The sequence below is a fragment of the Macaca thibetana genome, chromosome 3 (genome assembly GCF_024542745.1).
Source record: "Macaca thibetana thibetana isolate TM-01 chromosome 3, ASM2454274v1, whole genome shotgun sequence".
Taxonomy (NCBI): Eukaryota; Metazoa; Chordata; class Mammalia; order Primates; family Cercopithecidae; genus Macaca; species Macaca thibetana.
The window spans coordinates 42069763-42090803 of NC_065580.1; the positions used below are offsets into that span (position 1 = coordinate 42069763).

The window sequence follows — 21041 nt, forward strand, 5'->3', positions numbered from 1 at the left end:
TGAAGTTCCTGCCCTTGTAGAATTTATTTTCTAATGGAGGTGAGGAATACAGACAATAAATAAGTAAATAAACAAATAAGTAATTTCAAAAGTGAAGGAGCAATTAAAAAATAAGAAAAATAAATAAAAAAAAAATAGTGTGTGTGTGCCCATGAGTGTTTGTGCATAGTGCTCCTCCAACTGGGGATCATGAAAGGTCCATTCTAAAGTGCTATTCCAGCTAGGCCTAAATGACAAGGAGGAGCCAGCCACGTGAGGATCTGGATCAGTCCATTCCTGTGCAAAGGTCCTAAGAAAGGATCAAGCAAGCTTGGCACACTCAAAAAGAAATCCAGTGTGAGTCCAGCCTAGTGAGTTAGAAAAAGAGTAGCATGAGCTGAGTTCAGAGGAGTAGGGCAGGGACAAGATCATGTGAGGCCTCGCAGACCATGTATAGAGTTTGCATTCTATTCTAAAGGCAATGGTAAATCACTGAAGGCTTTTCAGCAGAAAAGTGACAAATGCTGATCTGAGTTTTAAAAAAGTAGTTTGGGTTACTTTCTTCCGAATGGACTCTATACGGGCAACAGTGGAAGTCTGCAGACCAACTGCATAGCTGAGATGAGAGACAGAGGTAACCTGAATGAGGATTATAGCAGTGCTGTTGGAAGAGGTGACGAGACTGTGTACATGCTTTGGCAGTAAAGCCAACGAGGACTTGCACATATTAATTGAATGTGGAAGGTGACGCAAAGAGAGGAATCAAGGATAACTCCTAGGTTTTTCACATGAGCAACTAAGTAGATGTAATGTGACTTACCGAGAGCCAAGATAGTGAAGAAACAGATTTGGCATAAATGATTGAAAAGTTCAATTTTTTTGACGTATTGAGTTTGAAGTTCCTATTAGATACCTAAGTAATGATATCAGGTAGGCAAATGAATATAAATCTGCAGTTCAACAGAGAAGAGGGAAATACAACTACAGGAGTCATTACCTTACAGCCTGTATTTAGAGTCGAGGGCCAAGTGAGACGGCTGGAAAGGGAGTATCACAGGGAAGAATGGAGGCCCAGGCAGAGGCTGCAGCCCTCCAGCACTGAGAGGCTGCAGGCAGGAAGAGCCAGGGAAAAGATGGAGAAGGAGCAGATGGAGAGGTAGAAGAGTAATTACACGAGTGAGAGACCACAGAGAGCAGGAAAGAGAGTGTTCCAGGAGAGAAGTAACCAAAAAGAGGTTACAACTGAAATGACAAACTGGCCACTTGAAGAGCTTAAAAAAGCATAAAACCAGAAACAGAAGAGTCAAGCAAAGATGAAACTCTCTGAAAAATTTTTAGGCGATGTAAAACTTATGGAATATGGATATGCATGAGCAGAGTGGACAACATTACCTTCCAAAATACTTTCAGGGAGAGATCCAAACAAAAAGGAAACAGAATCCCTGAGGGCCTCAGCACTTGAAGGCATGGGGCACAGAAGCAGCCAGAGAACAAGACTGGGTTTAAGTCTATACCCATAGCGACTAGACACTCCAGTTTCTCTTTCCCACCTCAGACAACCGCGAAACCAGGGATATCAGACAGAGTAAGAGACTAAGCAAGGCCTGGTGCTAAAAACTGAATAATTAAGGTGACAGTCTGGATAATGAATGACTCAGTTCTGTCTCCTAACCTGATCCCAGAAACATTGGCAGTCAGGTGTATACTCCACAAGCAAAATACCTGACAATCTTTCCATGGAGGAAATGAATCACCATGGGGAAAAAAATCCAGGTACTGACATTTGAGGGGAGTATGTGATTAAATGATTAAGCCAGTTACCTGGGCAACCACAGCTATACATCCAAATGAGAATAAAATGTCAATGAGCTCAAAAAACAATGCTTTCAAAAAAAAAAAAAAAAAAAAGTAGGACATGGACAGTCAAGGTAATAAAATGAAATACTTGCATATAGCAAAAATTGAAGGATGAGAATACCTCTACACACCTAAATGCCAGAGGAGCCCATCAGAGTAGGAGCAGAGAGCATCTCTCCAATGAAAACTTGAGAAGGCCCACTCCTGACCCTCCATGGAACAACAAGAAACCGTGAATCAAGAGTGGAAAATGGGACAGTGATACATTAAGCTGGAAGGACAGCCCACTGATTTCAAGAAATGGGTGTTTAGGGGTAGAAAGGTGGGTGGTGGGTAGGAAGATGGGTGGTAACTATCTTTACTCTGTTTAGGCAGTAAAGATTTTACTGGTGAAAGAGTAAAGATGTCCTACTAGAGCCTAATCTTGTATTTAAATGGCTCAGTGGGAGGTCCCAGAAAGTAGGTTTGTGTACCTGAGGATTCCTGAGTCACAAAGGTAGCTTCCCCAGGCCCAAGGAGAGGGGGAAGGCCAACCAGGGTATCTGCTCTTAACAAGTAGTAGAGATAGCGGTCCAGAAAGAAGGATATGATCAGTGCTTTTGCATTGATTATTAAAAAGGGAAAGCCAGGAGACCCAACTCATTGTCCTCCCTGGTCATCACATGCATTGCTGGCTTTGCCTGTTTTATGGTTTCTATTCCTGATAGCCCAGGTCTGCAATATGTCTGTTTCCAGTGATCGCCTCTCTGCTTACCCTAGAAATCAACAACTTCACTGGCTTCTGCTCACAGAAGCAATCCTGCCAGCCCAGCAGAAACTCAGACATCAGTGCTCCCCACACATCTCACAGAAGGAAAAGCTGTTCACAAATGTCCATGGTTGCTGCCTGATTTAGGGTGGAAAGCAGGGCAGCACATGCTAAGTTAATTCTAACATTTGGGAATAATTTATAGATATTGAGATAGTGATATGCTTAGTAACTGATCAAGAAACATAAATATAAGTATGGATCTTAGTGAGGTGGGAATATCAGAAGAATAAAACAGAAATTTTAAATGTTGAATCAGTGGAAGATAATTTCAATGGAAGAGAGAAAGTACGACATAGAAAACGTGAAAGACAGCACACACGCTCAAAAAAAGCAGTAATTATTCTGTTACTCTGTAAACACAAATGGGATAAACATAGCAATTAAAAGTATAAAACCCTCAGATTTGAATAAAGACAATATTCCTCAAAAATTTTACAGATCCAAATGATCCATCAAAAACTTATAGGAAGCTTGATTATAAAATTTAGACAACAATAAACCAGGTAAATATGAATCCCAATAAGTTAGAGTAGGTATTCTTAACACAAGTTAAAAGATTCAAGGAAGATGAATATAAAAGACATTGTATACTCATAATAACATATCAGTAAGTCATAACAATCACCAACATAAATGCACCCAACAACAGAACCTTAAAATATATAAAGGAACAAATAATTAAGCATGAAAAAACAGATTAATAAACAGTTGGAGACGAATATTCTATCACATTCTTCTCAGAAACTGATAGAGCAAAGAGACAAAATAAGCTGATATACAAGATTTGAATAATATGGTTTATAAGCTCAAATTAGTAAATACATATAAACCTTTACACCCAACAGAGATTATATTCCTTTCAAACACAGATATAACATTTATTAAACCTGACCATATACTAGGCCTCATAGGAAGTGTCCATAAATTCTCCCCAAATCAATATCATATGATGTATGTTTTCTAAGCATAATGTAAAGAAAAAAAATCAATCAATGACAGGGGGTTAAAACATACTATACAGGGTAAAATGAAATTATAAAGAAATTTAAAAATGCTTACAATCAAATGGTAAAAAGGCAACAAACACAGAGGATGGAGGGGGAGAAGGATGAGGAGGAGAAGAAACAATAACACAAATATGGAAAGAAAAAACAGGATAAAAACAAAAAAGTTGAGGAAATAAATGAAACCTAATTGTTCTTAAAAGACTGGCAAAATAGACAACCTCTGCCAAGACTAATCAGGGAAAATAAGTAAAAATAGCCAAATAAAATACAAAATGAAAAGGAAGAAAAAAACTATACAGTATTTTTAAATTATGAAATAACATGATGAAAAGTTATATGTAATAAATTTTTTAAATATATAAATACGTATATTAAATATAGACGTGCTTGAAGCAGAGCCTAGTACGGGGATACATGGGCATAGTCAGGTATTGCTCGTAAGAATTTAAACATAGGCAGCCATTCTGAAGAGTGAAATGGCAGGACTCACTGGAATCGAGCACGTACATAATCCCACAGTCTAGTGAATGTTTCTCACATGTCTACAAGGATGTTCACTGCAGCACTGCTGGGATAATGGGAAGTTAGAAGAAACCTGGAGGTCCTTCACTAGAGGAAAGGTTAAGTAAAATAGAGTAAGAACACAACATGGAATATGATGTAGCAGTTAGAAACTACAAACTAGATACAAGAGGTACATAGAGCAAAAACGGACAGACCTGAAAAAAAGAGAAGAGATGTATAGACATATAAATTAAACACACACATGACACTACATTCTATATTCTGCAAGACTGTTATAGTCACAGTTTCTCTGAAATCAATTAGATTTTATCTTCCTGAAGTTCCTCACCAACTATATTTTAAGAAGGATCTAATCAAATCCCCCAAAATGTCCCAACAAAGTATAAATTTGTTAATAGTCCACAAGAAGATCAAGAAGTCACTACTTAGGATAAAAATGAATAGGTGCTCTCTCAAATGTAACATGTTCAAAACTGAACTCATAATTTTCTCTCAAAAAACCTCTCTCACCCCAGGCTTCCACATCTTAACTGACACAAACTCCTTCCCTTTCAAGGCAAATACTTAGAATCAACCTTGACTTCTCTTTTTTCTTGTACTGTACATCTGATTAATTAGCAAATTCTGTTAGTCCTACCTTTAAAACATATTTAGAATCTGATCACTTCAAACCACCTCTTCTACTACCACCCTGGCCTGAGCTGCCATTGTGGCTCGCCAAGATTAATATAACACTCTTCCGCTTCTCCGCTGCTACACAGCAGCCTGTAAAAATTAAGACTGGTCATGTCACTCCTCTGTTCAAAACCTTGCAAAGCTCTCCATTTCACCCAGAGTAAAAGCTGAAATCCTTACTGTGATCCTTAAGCCCTGTACGATCTTTAAGCTCCCTCCCTTCTCTTCCCTGGGCTTATTCTGTTTCATCCACCCAGGATTCCTTGCTCCAGACATACTGCTGCCTCAGGGCCTTTGAAAATACATCACATGACCAACTTTGTCATCTCCTTCAGTCTTTGGTCACATACACCTGATCATCCCATTGAAAAATGTGACTTCCTGCCCTCCACATTCTCTACCCACTGGCTTTCCTCATCCTCCCTGTACTGCTGTACCTTATCTTTCTTCCCACAGCATTTTTCACTTTCTAATATACTATAAAAACACACTTATTGTGCTTATTATTTTTGGTCTTTCCTCCCTGCTAGAATATAAGCTGTGTAAGAGTAAGATTCTTTATTCTGTTCACCAATTATACCAATCACCTTGAACACGGGCTGATATGGAGTAGAGATTCAATACTTTTTTTTTTAATAAACGAATGGATGAATGGTGGGTGGTTTAGGGCAGTGTGGGTATGGCATGATCAAAATCAACACTAAAGGGTAAAAAGAATGAGAGAAAATGCGGACCAGAAAAACAGCAGTCCTGACTGGAGCCACTAAGTGGAAACCAGGACTGAATCCTGGGAAGGTGAAAAGCAGAACAGCGGGCATCCGAGGGAAGAATTGGTATAGGTATAGCTGGGAAACAGAAACCCAACATCAGTACCTGCAAAAGCAGGCCCAAAACAGGAGTTTTGAGGAGGGAAGCTAAATCACTCACTCAGGTGGCAGGCATCTAGCCAGCCATATAAATGGAAGGTTCTACTTAGCAGGGTATACTACTCAATACACTGGAAAATGAGCACCCAGCATATGAGACATCCTGATAGTGACAGCTCAGGTTATCAGTCATGTAAATAGAAATACCATGGCAAGTAAAATAACACTATTTTCAGCTAAAACTCTCACCTGCATCAGGGGTTGTTTACCACCTGCTTCACTATGGATGGTGAATACAGAGCAGAGTTCTCATAAAACATGATTCATCATTACTGATGTGGTTACCATTAGGTAAATAAACAGTTGGTAAATCTATTATTTGCTCTCATTAGTGTCAGGCCTCTGAGTCCAAGCCTGCACACATACATCCAGATGGCTTAAAGCAACTGAAGAACCACAAAAGAAGTGAAAATAGCCAGTTCCTGCCTTAACTGATGACATTCCACCATTGTGATTTATTCCTGCCCCACCCTAACTGATCAATTGACCTTGTGACATTCCTTCTCCTGGACAACGAATCTCAGGAGCTCCCCACCGAGCACCTTGTGACTCAGCCCCCTCCGCCTACAAGAAAACAAACCCCTTTAACTATAATTTTCTACTACCTACTCAAATCCTATAAAACTGCCCCACCCCATCTCCCTTTTCTGACTCCTTTTTCAGACTCAGTCCGCCTGCACTCAGGTGATTTAAAAGCTTTATTGCTCACACAAAGCCCGTTTGGTGGTCTCTTCACATGGACGCGCATGACAATTAGTTAAATTCTTTTCCTTTCTCCATGACACACTAATTGTCAATAATTTACTGAATAAGTAAACTTAGTATCAGGCAAGTCCAGAAAAGCAATTCAGATCAAAAATCAAAAAGAAGGCAGGGGTTAATATAAAGAACTTTGAAGATCAGTGTGGTTTTACGTCTAGCATCTACTTTCAAGACTCACTTTTCCTTTATTTGTAAGTACAGCAAAGAAAATCTAGAAACACGCCAACAGTCATTTCAGAAACACTTAGAGGAATTAACATATTTCACTGTATACTTTGTCTTTAGATCAATGATACACCTGCATATCTTCAAAGCTTTTAAAGTAACTGTTCAGGTGACACTTGATTGCCTGAGGTAAGAAAGGTACTCTTTCCACTCCCCATCCCCACATAATGGTACTTTACTTCTTCAACATTCAAGCTCAACAACATTGAGATCGATTCATCAACCAAACAACCAATATGATCCATGATAATTTTAAGAAAAAAAAAAAAAAGAAACACTGTATACAGGGGAAATAATGTGACCTTTGGAATGGAAAGGTAGAGAAGGAAGTAACTAGAAAACTTAAGAATAAGAAAAAGGGGAAACAAATGGTAATAGAAATTACCTCCAAAACATTCATTTTGCATTTTTCCTCCTAAAGAGATCTTTGTACCTTTGCAATAAAAGCAGAATTCATGTTGTAAAATGTTCTCTAAAATATGTTTTACAAACAATTTTGGAAGAGCATAATATTTCTCTTTTACAAATCACTGATTTCATAAAGATTTCCCCTCATGAACATAAGTGGGCACAAATGCAAATCAACAGTACTTAATGTTCTATTGACTTTTACTCGTCTCAGAGGTGTATATTTTGTAAAGTATGCTTTCATTAGAAGTGTTCCTTTTCATAAATCATTTAAAGGGCATCCTCACACTATTCATACTATCACACTAATTCCCAAAGGTCAATCATTCACACCCCAGGATACCTCTAATGACCTACAAAAGGTATATACTGAGCATCTGCAATAATTTTCTAAGTAGAACTCATTGTAATTTACATTATTTTTTAAAACAAATACTATCACTTTCAAGGAAGGTAGAAAATCAGAATTAAACCAGTAACAAAGAGGTGTCATAATCAACAAGAAGCTGGGCATCAAAGGTCACAGGTGCAAAGCCTTGCCTGGGAATTTGTAAGCCACAGCTCTCTGGCTTACCAATTCAAAGATTTTACTGACTGTCTCTGTCTACATGATACTGCTCCGAAAAACACAGCACTCGCATTCAAGAAGCTCAAAATTTAGTGAGCTTCAGTTACCCTTTCGCATGCTTTTAAAATGTGGCTCAAGAACCTGTCTGTCTGCACATCCAGCCCTAATTTCTCTTTAATAAAGGGGATCACAAAAGTAACTGATTTGAGATAAAAATTGAGAATAGGGATAAAATAAGTGAGAAAAGACATCAAGGGAAATGGCACTGTATTACCTCGAAACTTGTATGTCTTCTTGAGTGAGGGAGCCCCCATGGGAGATGCTCAGAAATTGAGGCTCATTCTCTCCGAGAACCTCGGTTAAAATATGAATCAACTCTGCTCAAAATCCCTACATGATCAGATACGTATTTGTATGAGAAAAGGGGCTGGAAAGATACAGGCTAAACTGTATGTGTTGACTTCCTCAGTGCGATGGCACTGTAGAAGTAGAGGTGATATCACAACTCCTTCAATTCTCTGACTTGTCACAATGAGCATAAATTACTTTTGTAATTTTATAGGACACTCATGGTATGTGTGAGTTAAATGACACAATATTTGTAAATTTCTTAGCAGAATGTATGGCACATAGTAATACTCACTCTGTAGGTTATTGATACAAACTAAAAAGCCTGTAGTTCTCAGCTGGGAATCCTGTAGATGACGATGAAAATGCAGAAAGGACACAAGCAGCTCCCTCTGACTATTTTTTAAAGGAGCCAAGTGTAAGAACACAGAGGGATAGTCAGCAGCTATCATCTTTACATACTAGGCTGAGAGTGGGTTTAACATGGTCAGAGGCATGCAAAACATGTTTATAGTTGAGCTGATATAGCAGTGAAGTTTTAGAAGAATGAAAGTTTATATAGGGTATCTACATTTTGCTTTTATATATGACCTGCTATTGTGGGTTAAATTGTGTCTCCCAGAAAGATATGTTGAGATCCTAACCCTCAGTACCTATGAATGTGACCTTATCAGAAATAGGGTTTCTGCAGAAACAATCAAGTTAAGATGAGGTCATAAATACAATATGACTTATATCCTTCTGAGAGGAGGGAAATCTATACCCAGAAACACACACACACACAGGGAGAATGCCATGTGAAGACAGAGGCAGGGACTGGGGTAATGCAGCTACAAGCCAAGGAATGTCAGAGACTGCCAGCAAACACCAGAAGCTGGAAGAGGCAAATAAGGATTCCTCCCTAGAGCTTTCAGAGGGAGGACGGCTCTGCCACTTGCCTTGTTTTTGGACTCCTAGCCTCCAGAATTGTGAGAGAATAAATTTCTGTTGTTTAAACTATCTAGTTTGGGGTATTTTGTTATCCCAGTTCCAGGAAACTAATATGCCTGGGAATAAACTAGTCACAGGTCTGGTTTTAAGCTAAAATTCTAGGTGGATGAAGTTTTTCTTCACCACATCCGTATTTCCCTGTGTCTACCCCATTTTCTACTTTTTTTTTTTTTTTTGGAGATGGGGTCTCCCTCTGCTGCCCAGGCTGGAATGCAGTGGCACAATCATGGCTCACTGCAGCCTTAACCTCAGGCCCAAGAGATCTTCCTGCCTCAGCCTCTCAAGCAGCTAGGACCACGGACCATAGGCGTGTGCCACCATGCCTGGCTAATTTTTGAATTTTTAGTAGAGATGGGGTTTTACTACCTTTCCCACGCTGGTCTCGAACTCCTGGGCTCAAGCAGTCTGCGCCGCCTCAGCCTCCCAAAGTGCTGGGAATACAGGCGTGAGCCACCATGCCCGGCCATTTTCTACCTTTTTTGCATCCACTACTTCGTTCTTTTGAAAGTGGTCTTGATCTTTATTTTTAAATTTTATTTTTATCATCATAAGAAAATACAAATAGCACATATAATATTCAACATTACCTAGGCCGGGTGCGGTGGCTCAAGCCTGTAATCCCAGCACTTTGGGAGACCGAGATGGACAGATCACGAGGTCAGGAGATCGAGACCATCCTGGCTAACGCGGTGAAACCCCGTCTCTACTAAAAATACAAAAAAATAAGCCGGGCGAGGTGGCGGGCGCCTGTAGTCCCAGCTGCTCGGGAGGCTGAGGCAGGAGAATTGCGCGAACCCGGGAGGCGGAGCTTGCAGTGAGCGGAGATCTGGCCACTGCACTCCAGCCTGGGCGACAGAGCGAGACTCCCTCTCAAAAAAAAAAAAAAAAAATTCAACATTACCTAAATACAAAAAATAGAAAGATGGCTATAATCTTACTGCTATAGACTTTCTCCATAATCAAGGTTTTTTCTTTATGCTTATACAAGTGACTCTCAAGGCATGGTCAGGGAACCCCTGGAGGTATGGTCAGGGAACCCCCGGAGTTTTGTTTTGCTTTGTCTTGTTTTTGAGACAGGGTCTTACTCTGTCGCCCAGGCTGGAGTGCAGTGACCTGATCACAGTTCACTGCAGCCTTGACCTCCCAGGCTCAGGTGATCCTCCCACCTCAGCCTCCTGCGTAGCTGGGGATTACAAGCATGTACCACCATACCCAGCTAATTTTTTTTTTTTTTTTGGTAGAAATGGGGTTTCATCATGCTGCCTAGGCTGGTGTCCAACTCCTGAGCTCAAGCAATTTGCCTGTCTTGGCCTCCCAAAGTGCTGGAATTACAAGTATGAGCCACTAAGAGTATTTGACATCTTTTCAGGGGGTCCTTAGATCAAAACTATTTTCATAATAATAAAGTTTTTCTTTGCCTTTTTCACTCTCCCTCTCCCACTCCAAGAGGTCACCTGTTGGGTAATATCACCATAGACTGAATACAGAAGCAGATCTTAGCCTCCAGCTGTCTCCTGTTCATCTGGACACTAGAGAGATTCGTAAAAGTATAAAAGTAATGTCACTCTTCTTACTGTTTTTTGTTTGAACAATATAGTTTTCATAACAATGTTATTTGTGTTAACATATAATATATTTGTAATTATTATTTTAACATCTTTTCAAATTTATCAGTTTTAATTTTCTAAAATGGTAAATATCAATAGGGAAACTCACACAAAGGTTTAGGGGTCCTCAATTATTTTAAAGGGGTTCTGAGACCAAAAAGTTTGAGAACTATTAGTCTATATTAGCGTATATTTTTAATTGAAAAAATGGAATCAAATTATATCTAATGTTTATACTTTTCCTTTTCACTTAACAATATCTCTTGGACAATAACGGTAAGAATAGCAACACTGAGTACTTATTACTCATGAAGTCTGGTCCCAAGTGCTTTGCTTGAAATATCCCATTTAATCCTGACATCTACCCTGTGAAGTGAGTACTAAACTAGCACCCTGGGCACTTCTGATACAGGTAGTTGTAGACCACACTTTCAGAAATACTACCTTATTACAAGACCTTTAACAAGTACCAATGTCAAGGGTTGTTAGGAAAATTAAATGAGGTTATATTTGTAAAGCACCTAGAACAACACCTAGGACGCAGTAAACACTACAGAAATATTTGTCATTGAGATGGTATTTAAAACTCTGAGATTGAATGTAGCCACCCAGAATTGGCCAGGGGACACTTCAAATTTTGGAAGTCACAAAGATGAGGAAAATCTAGCAAAGAGATTATGAGATTTTAGGAAAACTAAGAGTATGGTTTTCTAAAATCAAGTAAATAAAATGTTTCAAGAACAGCATGACGATCTGTGGGAAATGAGAGGCCAGGATAGGGGAAGAGGTAGTGTTGCAGAGAGAGTGAAATAAGAGTGAGGGAGAACGGCTCAGAGGTTGGCAGGAAACTGCAAAAAGGAAGGGGGAAAGGCGATAACGTCAGAGTCTACTTTCAAAGGAACTGTAGATTTACGGAAATGAAGCAAATGATGATCTCGAAGCATGCATGAGGGGCAAGGGAGACCACCACCCCACATCACATTCTCCTCTTTGTCCGCCCTCCCACCAGGACCCCAGCAGGTTGATTTACTCTTCCTACCCTGGGATGGATCTTCAGGGAATCTCATTTGGGCAAAACAGTCCCCAAAACCAGGCTGGTCAAATCTAGGGGTGCTTCAGAGGCTTACACCCACACTAAGGGAAGCCCAGACTCCTAACACACAGAGTGGATAAAAACCCAAAGTCTGGGCCGGGCACAGTGGCTCAAGCCTGTAATCCCAGCACTTTGGGTGGCCGAGGTGGGTGGATCATGAGGTCAAGAGATGAAGACCATCCTGGCCAACACAGTGAAACCCCATCTCTACTAAAAATTCAAAAATTAGCTGAGTGTGGTGGCACATGCCTGTAGTCCCAGGTACTTGGGAGGCTGAGGCAGGAGAATCACTTGAACCTGGGAGACTGCAGTGAGCCGAGATCGTGCCACTGCATTCCAGCCTGGTGACAGAGAGAGATCCCATGTCAAAAATAAATAAATAAATAAACAAAACAAAACAAACAAAAAACATACCCAATGTTGGCCCTGAAACAGATCTACTCACCTCAAGATGCTCTAGATCAGTGGTTCTTAATGGGGGATGATTTTACCCCCCAGGGGACATTTAGCAACTTCTGGAGACACCTTTTTTTGTCACAACTGGGGAGGTACAGGGGTTAAGTTGCAATTGGCATCTAGTAGGTGGAAGCTAAGGATGCTGCTAAATATTCTACAATGCACAAGACAGCTTCCCACAGCAAAGATTTATCTGACCCAAAATGTCAATAGTGCTGAGGCTGAGAAATCCTGCCCTAGACCAAATGACCTAGGCACAGGAGCTTTTGGGTTCTTTCATACAGGCAATCTAACCCATCCTTATTAGTTTTTCCATGCCAGTTCTGACAGTGTATGGCTAAGGGGCCAGACCATAGTCATCAGCCCTATGACATTCATTCCAAATCTACTCAAATAGGGCCAGGAAAAGACAGAAGGAAAACCTGAGGTTAGCTAAATAGTAGATGTCAAAAGGAAAAAAGAAATTGTATTGTATATTAAATGTTAAAGAGGCAAAATTACCAGACATGAGAGCAAGCAGAAAGACCTTTCCTTAAATTTAATAAAGCAGAAAATGCAACCCTTTTTATTTTGAATAATAAATAACACCTTACATTACAGTGACGTTCAAAAGCCAGCATGCAAGGCCAGTAATCCCAGAACTTATGGACTGCTGGAGCCCCGGAGGTCAAGATCAGCCTGGGCAACATAGCAAAACCCAGTCTCTACAAAAAATACAAAATTTAGCCAGACATAGTGGTGTGCACCTATACTCCCAGCTCTTTGGGAGGCTGAGGTGGGGAAACCACTAGAGCTTGGGATGTCGAGGCTGTAGTGAGCCAAGATCGTGCCACTGCACTCCAGCCTGGGCATCAGAGTGAGACCCTGTCGAAAGAAAGAAAGAAAAGAAAAAAGGAAAGTAGGAAAGAAAGAAAGCAAGAAAAAGTCAGTATGCTTTCTTAGCTCTGCCTACTGCCAAAATATTCCTTCAGTAGTAAGGTACGGCTTCCATATTCATGATTGCAAAAGGAAGCTAATTAAAATGAGTATTTTTGAAAAACATCCTGGGAATTCAAAATAATTAATGTGTTGCTTTAAAAAATGAGAAGTGATGAATCTTGATGTTAAGGAGTTGACATGTTTACCTCATCAATATTTCACAGGTGTATTGCCATGGAAATACAAGAAATTATCTACTGCTGGCCTTCCCAGAATTCCCTTTTATTCTTTTTCAGAATCTCTTATCAAATAACAGTTTCCCCTTCCTTAAGGTGTTTCCAGAGAAATTTCTTTAAATGATTCTGCTTTCTACATGGAAGGCATTCCAACTCTGACATTTCTATTTCTACTTTGAAATCTGCTCTAGGAAAGTTTTAAACTCATGCATATGGGGAGAGGATGGCTATGTCTTAATGAGAAATTAGATCATCCTGCCTAAGCCTCTATCAGCAGGCTGTCTGGAATCTACTGAGCTGTTTTATCGGAAAGAGTCTTCCAGCAAGATAGTTTATGTGCATGCTGTTAAAGGAGTGAACCTCTTAGTGAAGTCGTAGTTATCTATGACCCCTGACCGGAGAGGAGCCAAACAAATTAGGCCTGGTCAACAACTGTCTCCTGCAAGGCTGGGAACAGTCATAGCTTTAACAAAGAGAAGGGTCCTCAGCCTTCCCTCCTCTGTTTGTGGTGCAAGGATTGATAAAAGGAGTCCCTGAAGGAAGGAGCACTTCAAATATTTCTCTTCAAAACATATCTCTACCATGTCTCATAGTGTTCCTTACAGGACTGCTATACCAGAGGGCCCGTGTCTGCTGGATGCTCCATAAATCCAGAAAAAGGAGCACATGTATTGGTATTCTAAGAATATGACAGATTTTTTTTTAGAAATGTAATATAAGAAACACGCATATATACACAAACATGCATAAATATGTATGTGTATGTATGTATACACATATGTAGAGAGAGGGAGACAGAAATTAATTGAGTGATCAATTCATTTAAGAAAAATAAATTAGAAATATTGTAAAATGTCCATCAGGAGAATGGTCAAGCAAATGATGGTATGTTTATACAATGGAGAAAAATCCGAACAAAAATTGTAAGCATGCCTACCATATGTCAGGTGTTTTCACATTATCTTATTTAATTCTCCCTGTCAATTATCCTTTTAGGTAAGAATTATTATCCCCAATTTACAGAAGACTAAATGAAAAGCACATAAAAGGCATTAATAAGTTGCCTTGGGTCACGAAGCTGATAAAGAGAAAAGCTGAGATACACATCCAGGTGTTTTGATTCCTGCCCAGTGTTTCTCCCATTGCATCCGTCTCTCCCTCAAGATCTATAATGTGAACTAGGTCAATCAATGGAATTGTAAATATAAAATAACAGTAAACAAAAAGCAAATCATAATGTAGGTGCATTGATCTTCATCACATGAAATTTTATACGTACTGAAAATGATGATAACCAGGAGACTGACAGAAAAAAACCCTGAAACTAAAATCATCAGAATTTGTTCTTCCTATTAAGTTGCTTAAGCACTCAAGAAAATCACCAAAATTAGCTCCTCAATGCATGCCTGTTCCAAGCTAATTAAAGTTCAGAAAACTCTGTTAAAGGCTGAATGTGACTGGGCCAGGTTAAGATAGAGAAATACCTCATCCTTCCTAAAATTCCCAGCCCCTTCAGAGCCAAAGTGACTGGCAAAGGGATGCAGTATATCAAAGGATGGAATTTCTGTAAGTTAAAAAGCTTTGAGAACAAGTTCCTATCGCGGTAGAAATCTCCTTTTCTTAAAATTAGCACTTATACCATATAACGTTCTTTGAATTCTTCCTTCAAACAAAATAATTTAATTGAGGGAGATTCTCTTTGCAGTGGCTCTGCCTAGAGAGCATCTATCACCTGCAGTCGAAGAGAAATACTGTAATACCTTCCCTTCCAGTTCCTCTCCTCAGATTTGGGGGCTACACTGTTGCCTAACAGAGTGGCCAAAACCAAAGCATGAGTCTCACTTGGGCCTTCTCACATCATGCTGCAACTTGCAGAAATAACCTGGAGTGAACGTTGTGTGTTGGTGCTCCCTCCTCCAAAGAGCAACTGGGAATTCACAAGAATAACTGTCTTTCCAAACTCCGAAAAGGCTCACCAAGTGTGCAGTCCTCCTGTGCTCAAATCCATGAGCTGAGAATTGAGCTAGATGCCACTTTTATCTTGCCCCTTGGTTCTTTCGTTTTTATAATAGGCAGGTATGTATGTCTTCTAATTCAGCAAAAGAATGAAATGTTGACAAAGGTTTTCTGAGATTGTTTTTAAAAAAGAAAATAGCCTTTATAGCAGCATAATTTATAATCCTTTGGGTATATACCCAGTAATGGGATGGCTGGGTCATATGGTACATCTAGTTCTAGATCCTTGAGGAATCGCCATACTGTTTTCCATAATGGTTGAACTAGTTTACAATCCCACCAACAGTGTAAAAGTGTTCCTATTTCTCCACATCCTCTCCAGCACCTGTTGTTTCCTGACTTTTTAATGATTGCCATTCTAACTGGTGTGAGATGGTATCTCATTGTGGTTTTGATTTGCATTTCTCTGATGGCCAGTGATGATGAGCATTTTTTCATGTGTCTGTTGGCTGTATGAATGTCTTCTTTTGAGAAATGTCTGTTCATATCCTTTGCCCACTTTTTGATGGGGTTGTTTGTTTTTCATGCACACGTATGTTTATTGCGGCACTATTCACAATAGCAAAGACTTGGAATCAACCCAAATGTCCATCAATGACAGATTGGATTAAGAAAATGTGGCACATATACACCATGGAATACTATGCAGCCATAAAAAAGGATGAGTTTGTGTCCTTTGTAGGGACATGGATGCAGCTGGAAACCATCATTCTTAGCAAACTATCACAAGAACAGAAAACCAAACACCGCATGTTCTCACTCATAGGTGGGAACTGAACAATGAGATCACTTGGACTCAGGAAGGGGAACATCACACACCGGGGCCTATCATGGGGAGGGGGGAGGGGGGAGGGATTGCACTGGGAGTTATACCTGATGTAAATGACGAGTTGATGGGTGCTGACGAGTTGATGGGTGCAGCACACCAACACGGCACAAGTATACATATGTAACAAACCTGCACGTTATGCACATGTACCCTAGAACTTAAAGTATAATAATAATAAATAAATTAAAAAAAAAATAGCCTATAAATACAATTCATACCGGTGTCAGTTTCTTTATGAAAAGTATTTCCTACTAACAAAAAACATGGAAATCCAAGTTCCCCAACTGGTTTCCCTTAAAACCTCTGTTTTGTTTTAAAGTTACATAATAATAACCTCCCTTGGTTCTCTTTTGTTTTAAAACTCCCACCTATTTCCTCTCTTCTTTTGTCTTGACTACTACTAATAAAGAATCCTGGTTCAAGAATCCAGGAAAATGCTTGAAACAACTACAATAGGATTAGCACATATTATTAAATTTGAGAGTAGCAATTTGAACCATAATTAATTTGAATCTTCCTAACAACTACACAGAATAAAATCAGTTTGCTAACATGGCTGGTCTCATTATTGGCTTCTGGCTGTGGCCCCAAACGTTTAATAAGGACATCTATCCAGATTTTTAAAATATGCCAGCCACCCTATTAAAAGCTTTGTATGTATTATATCATTTAGTCCTCACAAAAATTCTAAGTAGTAATTATGAGAACTGTTACTATTGTTCCCATTTTAGAGATGAAGAAACTAGGGCAAAGAGAAGTTGAGTAACTTGCCCAACATACATCATTCATCTCGTAAACTGGGAACTAGAGTAGAACCCCACAGAGTCTGGCTCCAGAACCCATGGGACCACCACACCATCACTGGTACAGACTGCTATGGCCATTCAGCGGGCTCCTGTATCTGCAAGCCACTGATCCCAAACACAAACTCAAACTCACATCTCTCATCATTTTCACTGCTTCCCTGGTCCTCCCGAGTCTTCTGGCACACATTGCTAGCCTTCTTTTGATGTACACCAAGACATTGGTGTCTCGTCCTGAAGAGGGAGATATAAAACACCAACATTTAAAAAAAAAAAAAAATACAGAGGCCCATTTGCCTTGCCCCTAAAGGAAATCTTCAGAGCACTGACAACTTTGTTAATAGTAGAATGAATATCGAGTAAAGTAAAAGCATTTAGACTCCCAAAGGTCAAATCATGTGACTGATTACCTAATCCATGCTTCTGAGTGAGGATGTTGAATATTTGATAATAAATAAAATCATCTGCCACGAAGTGCTGCGAAAATGAACATACCCACAATGTATACGGTTTACAAGCAGGAATTCCACATTCTTCAAGTGTGCATTCTTTTGGTAAAGATGCAGAGGTGAATCTCAGGTTGCATCCTGATGAACTATTTTTGTTTCATTCTTGACATTAAGTCTGGAGAAGCCTCATCTTGAACTTCTGCTTCATATTATTCTTTCCCTAACACTAGTGACATCATAATCATCTCCAGGTCCCCTAAGCAGTTGATTTTAGATGGCAATATAACACATTCCAGATATGACAATAGAGTATGCAACAAAATGAAAAACTACCCTAGTGTTAGAGAATTGACAAGCTAAATAGTTGTAACAATAGTCACTAAAATGACTCTTAAAAAAAGTACATTAACAACTTCTAATCTTAATCTTTTATTTAATTATATGTCTTGTTGGATATGTTTTCAGACCAATGAGAACATGCATGTGTTTAATCCTCGATAAAAATTACCACGTTTGAGAAAAATATGACACACCTGTTATAGATTAAGTACATGTATAATATGCAGCTATTAAAAGATGTTAAGACGAAAGTCCTAACATTTCAAGATTGAAACAATGAGAACAAGATGTGTGCTGAAAATTTGCCAAGTACCTACAAATTATTTTAAAAATGTGATTATATTTTTGGATTTAGGCAACAGGTTGAAAGGATTTAATTTAGAGAAGAAAAGAAAGAAAATTAATGTATTATAGGTTATGTAATTTTATGTATTGATTTCCATTTAGTTTACAAAATACACATTTACTACTGTCTTCAAAATGCACTGCATTACACTAAAACACTTTTTTATTAAAAAGTGAGACATAGATGGTGATTAGAGATTTTATTAGCATATAGATGCTGCAAAATAAAAATAAAAACCTAGGTATTGTTGTGGTACATGTGAGGACATACTCATGTATATGCAGGCTGTAATGCAAAGATTTTGCTGACACCTTAGTTATGGGGACTAATGCAGTCAGTTTCTACACCAAATCCAAGTTTAACATTAACATTTAATTTTATAATCTCAAATATGAAGGAGATACATCCCTACTCCCTAAATTTCAGGAGGGAGAAACTAAGTGAGAAACAAAATAACTTTGTGAATTTTGGTTGGACCATGGAAATACTTACTCTCTTACCACAAGGACTGCAAAATTTCTGCTTAAACAACAAACAAACTGATGAGACGAGGGGGTCAGGGAATTCCAGAAAAGATTGCATTGTTTTCTTTCTATATGGTTCCCCTACAAAGTGTCACTGACTTTCCATTTAGTATACTGAAGTGAAAGGTCTCGGGTTTTAAAGCGTTATCTTAAATTTAAAAGGGCAGTTTTTGTTTGTTTGTTTAAAAAGGTATTATTTTAATAGAAAAAAAGATAAATAACTAGGAGCTCGTGGCTCTTTCTCTCTGGAAGCCAATACAAATGTTTCTTATGTAACAAAAAATACTGATACAATCACCAAGAACTTATATTCTTAACTGTCTTATTTTAATCCATTTTACAGAAGATCTATAAGATAAAACCTTTGCTAACACTATGGCTAATTTAAATCCTGTTTCCCAACTGGGTTTTAAAGTTATGAGCAGAAGCGACTGATGAACAGAAATATGTAAGAACTCAGGAGGGAAAAAGGTTACCATCAAAGATTACTGCCATTTATTTCTGGGGTTAGGAGTCTATGGGCAGGAAAGGGAATGTGACTATAAACAGTAATGAAGCTGTAAGTTAATTATTTACCAACCGCACTTATAGGAAAGAAGAAAATTAATAAAAATAAAGCAAAAGCCAATATTTTCTCTTGTCTAGGAGAATCATATTTTGAACTGGACTAAAAATTTGCTCTGATTAATAATATTTACAATTCTGATCCCCCAATGCATCAACCTGGAGGAAACCTTACTATGTTGGGCTTCATACTGGGATCCATGATGTTGTAGCTGCTGAGAGCGTCGGTAACAGCCATCTCCAGCCTTCAGGGCCTGCTTAAATAGTTTTTCTGCTTCAGCAATGGTGGTTGCTTCCTCTTCAGCCAAAAGAATATAAGCAGTTGCACACCTGTTCATTCAGATAATAGCCACCATCAATTACAAAGCCAAGGACATGGTAATAGACTTGTAGGAGCTCATGCAGAAAGGCAAGGAGTTACGCCAAAACATGCAGAGTGGCCAACTGGTTCATGCACCCCTGTTTGTAGTTGCTGACACAAAATAATGGTACAAAAGAAACGTCTATATTTTAGCTTGAGAGGTAGGATGTGTAGTGTTAGGAGCATGGGGCTCACATATGGACTCCACCCTTTATTAGTGTGTCAATTTGGGCAAGTTCTTACTCTGCCTCCCTGATGGAGAACAACATGGAATCTTTGTTCACAGTGTTGTTGTGAAGGTTAAGTAAGATGATGCATGTAAAGTGCTCAGTACTATAGCCAGCATGTGGTTAAGTGCTCAATAAATGTCAGCTAGTGATGGTGATGATAACAGCTGTTATTAAATAGTTCCTTCCAACACTTAAAGTTAGAGGTGCTATATACAGGTTTACTTCTGTTAACCAAACACAGATTATCTTCAATCTAAGGATTTCTTCAGAATAAGAAATCTGTTAAATCAAGTTACTCACTGAAAAAAACACAGTGCTTCAACATCTCTTTACAGTTAGCACTGACTTTCTGCTTCAGAGAACATGGGAAGAACCTACAAGTAGTGTTATTTCTGAAGAACTCAAAATCTGACTCAGCCACAGTAGCTAACAAGTTAAATCTCATGCCTTCAACAACAATAGCTATCACTTGTTGCTCAGTATCTATTAAGCACTGTGCCAGGCACTTAACATATATCATCTCATATAATCCTTTCAACAAGCCTCTAAGGTGGGAAGCCAAAAGGATAATTAATGAACATGGGGAGTTCTTGGGAATTTAAACCTTCCAAAGCATATGAGGAACAACCCACTGCCAAAGACAGGGAATGGAATAGGGCAGTAGTGAGGCTGTAACAGACCACACAGGCCCTGCACCCATCCTTCCACTTTCCTTCCCCACTGCCTCACTTGTGGCCATTTCCCTACTTATTTCCATCAGACCACAAGAGAGAAAATAAACAGAAAGTAAAACCAAATGCTACTTTTACTGTCCACAAACTGCAATAGCCAGCTAGGAAAAGGAGGCTGAACTTCACAGCTAATGTAAGGGTTGGGGCTACTAATTAATCTTAGCCTTAGGAAGGGTCTGTAAGGTCTTCAGCCAATCTCTCTAATTTCAGGCAGGAACCATCAATGGGGCTTTAAACAATGTGGTGAGGGAGGGAGAAAAATGCCCAGAAAAACAGCTATAAAACCAATTTCTACAGATGGCAGCATCCATGACTTGGAAAGAACCATAATGATGCTGAAACTATCCAAGTGATTCACTGGAGAAAATAACTGGGACAGGCATCAGAAGAAATGCTTAAGGCTTCAGATGCCGACATATAAATATGAGGCAAGGGTAATGAAGTGAAAATTGAGATTG

The 21041-nt window shown here is 39.1% G+C and overlaps 1 protein-coding gene across 11 annotated transcripts in view; it reads right to left on the reverse strand.

The window, feature by feature from the left end:
• ST7 (suppression of tumorigenicity 7) overlaps nucleotides 1-21041 on the reverse strand; it is a 279749-nt gene that overhangs the window by 78391 nt on the left and 180317 nt on the right. For all 11 annotated transcript variants that reach the window (XM_050785116.1, XM_050785115.1, XM_050785120.1 and 8 more), the window contains 2 exons: nucleotides 19437-19591; nucleotides 17176-17273 (listed from right to left, as the gene is read on the reverse strand). In XM_050785116.1, the coding sequence (XP_050641073.1) occupies nucleotides 17176-17273; nucleotides 19437-19591 (253 nt within the window). The remainder of the gene's footprint in view (nucleotides 1-17175; nucleotides 17274-19436; nucleotides 19592-21041) is intronic.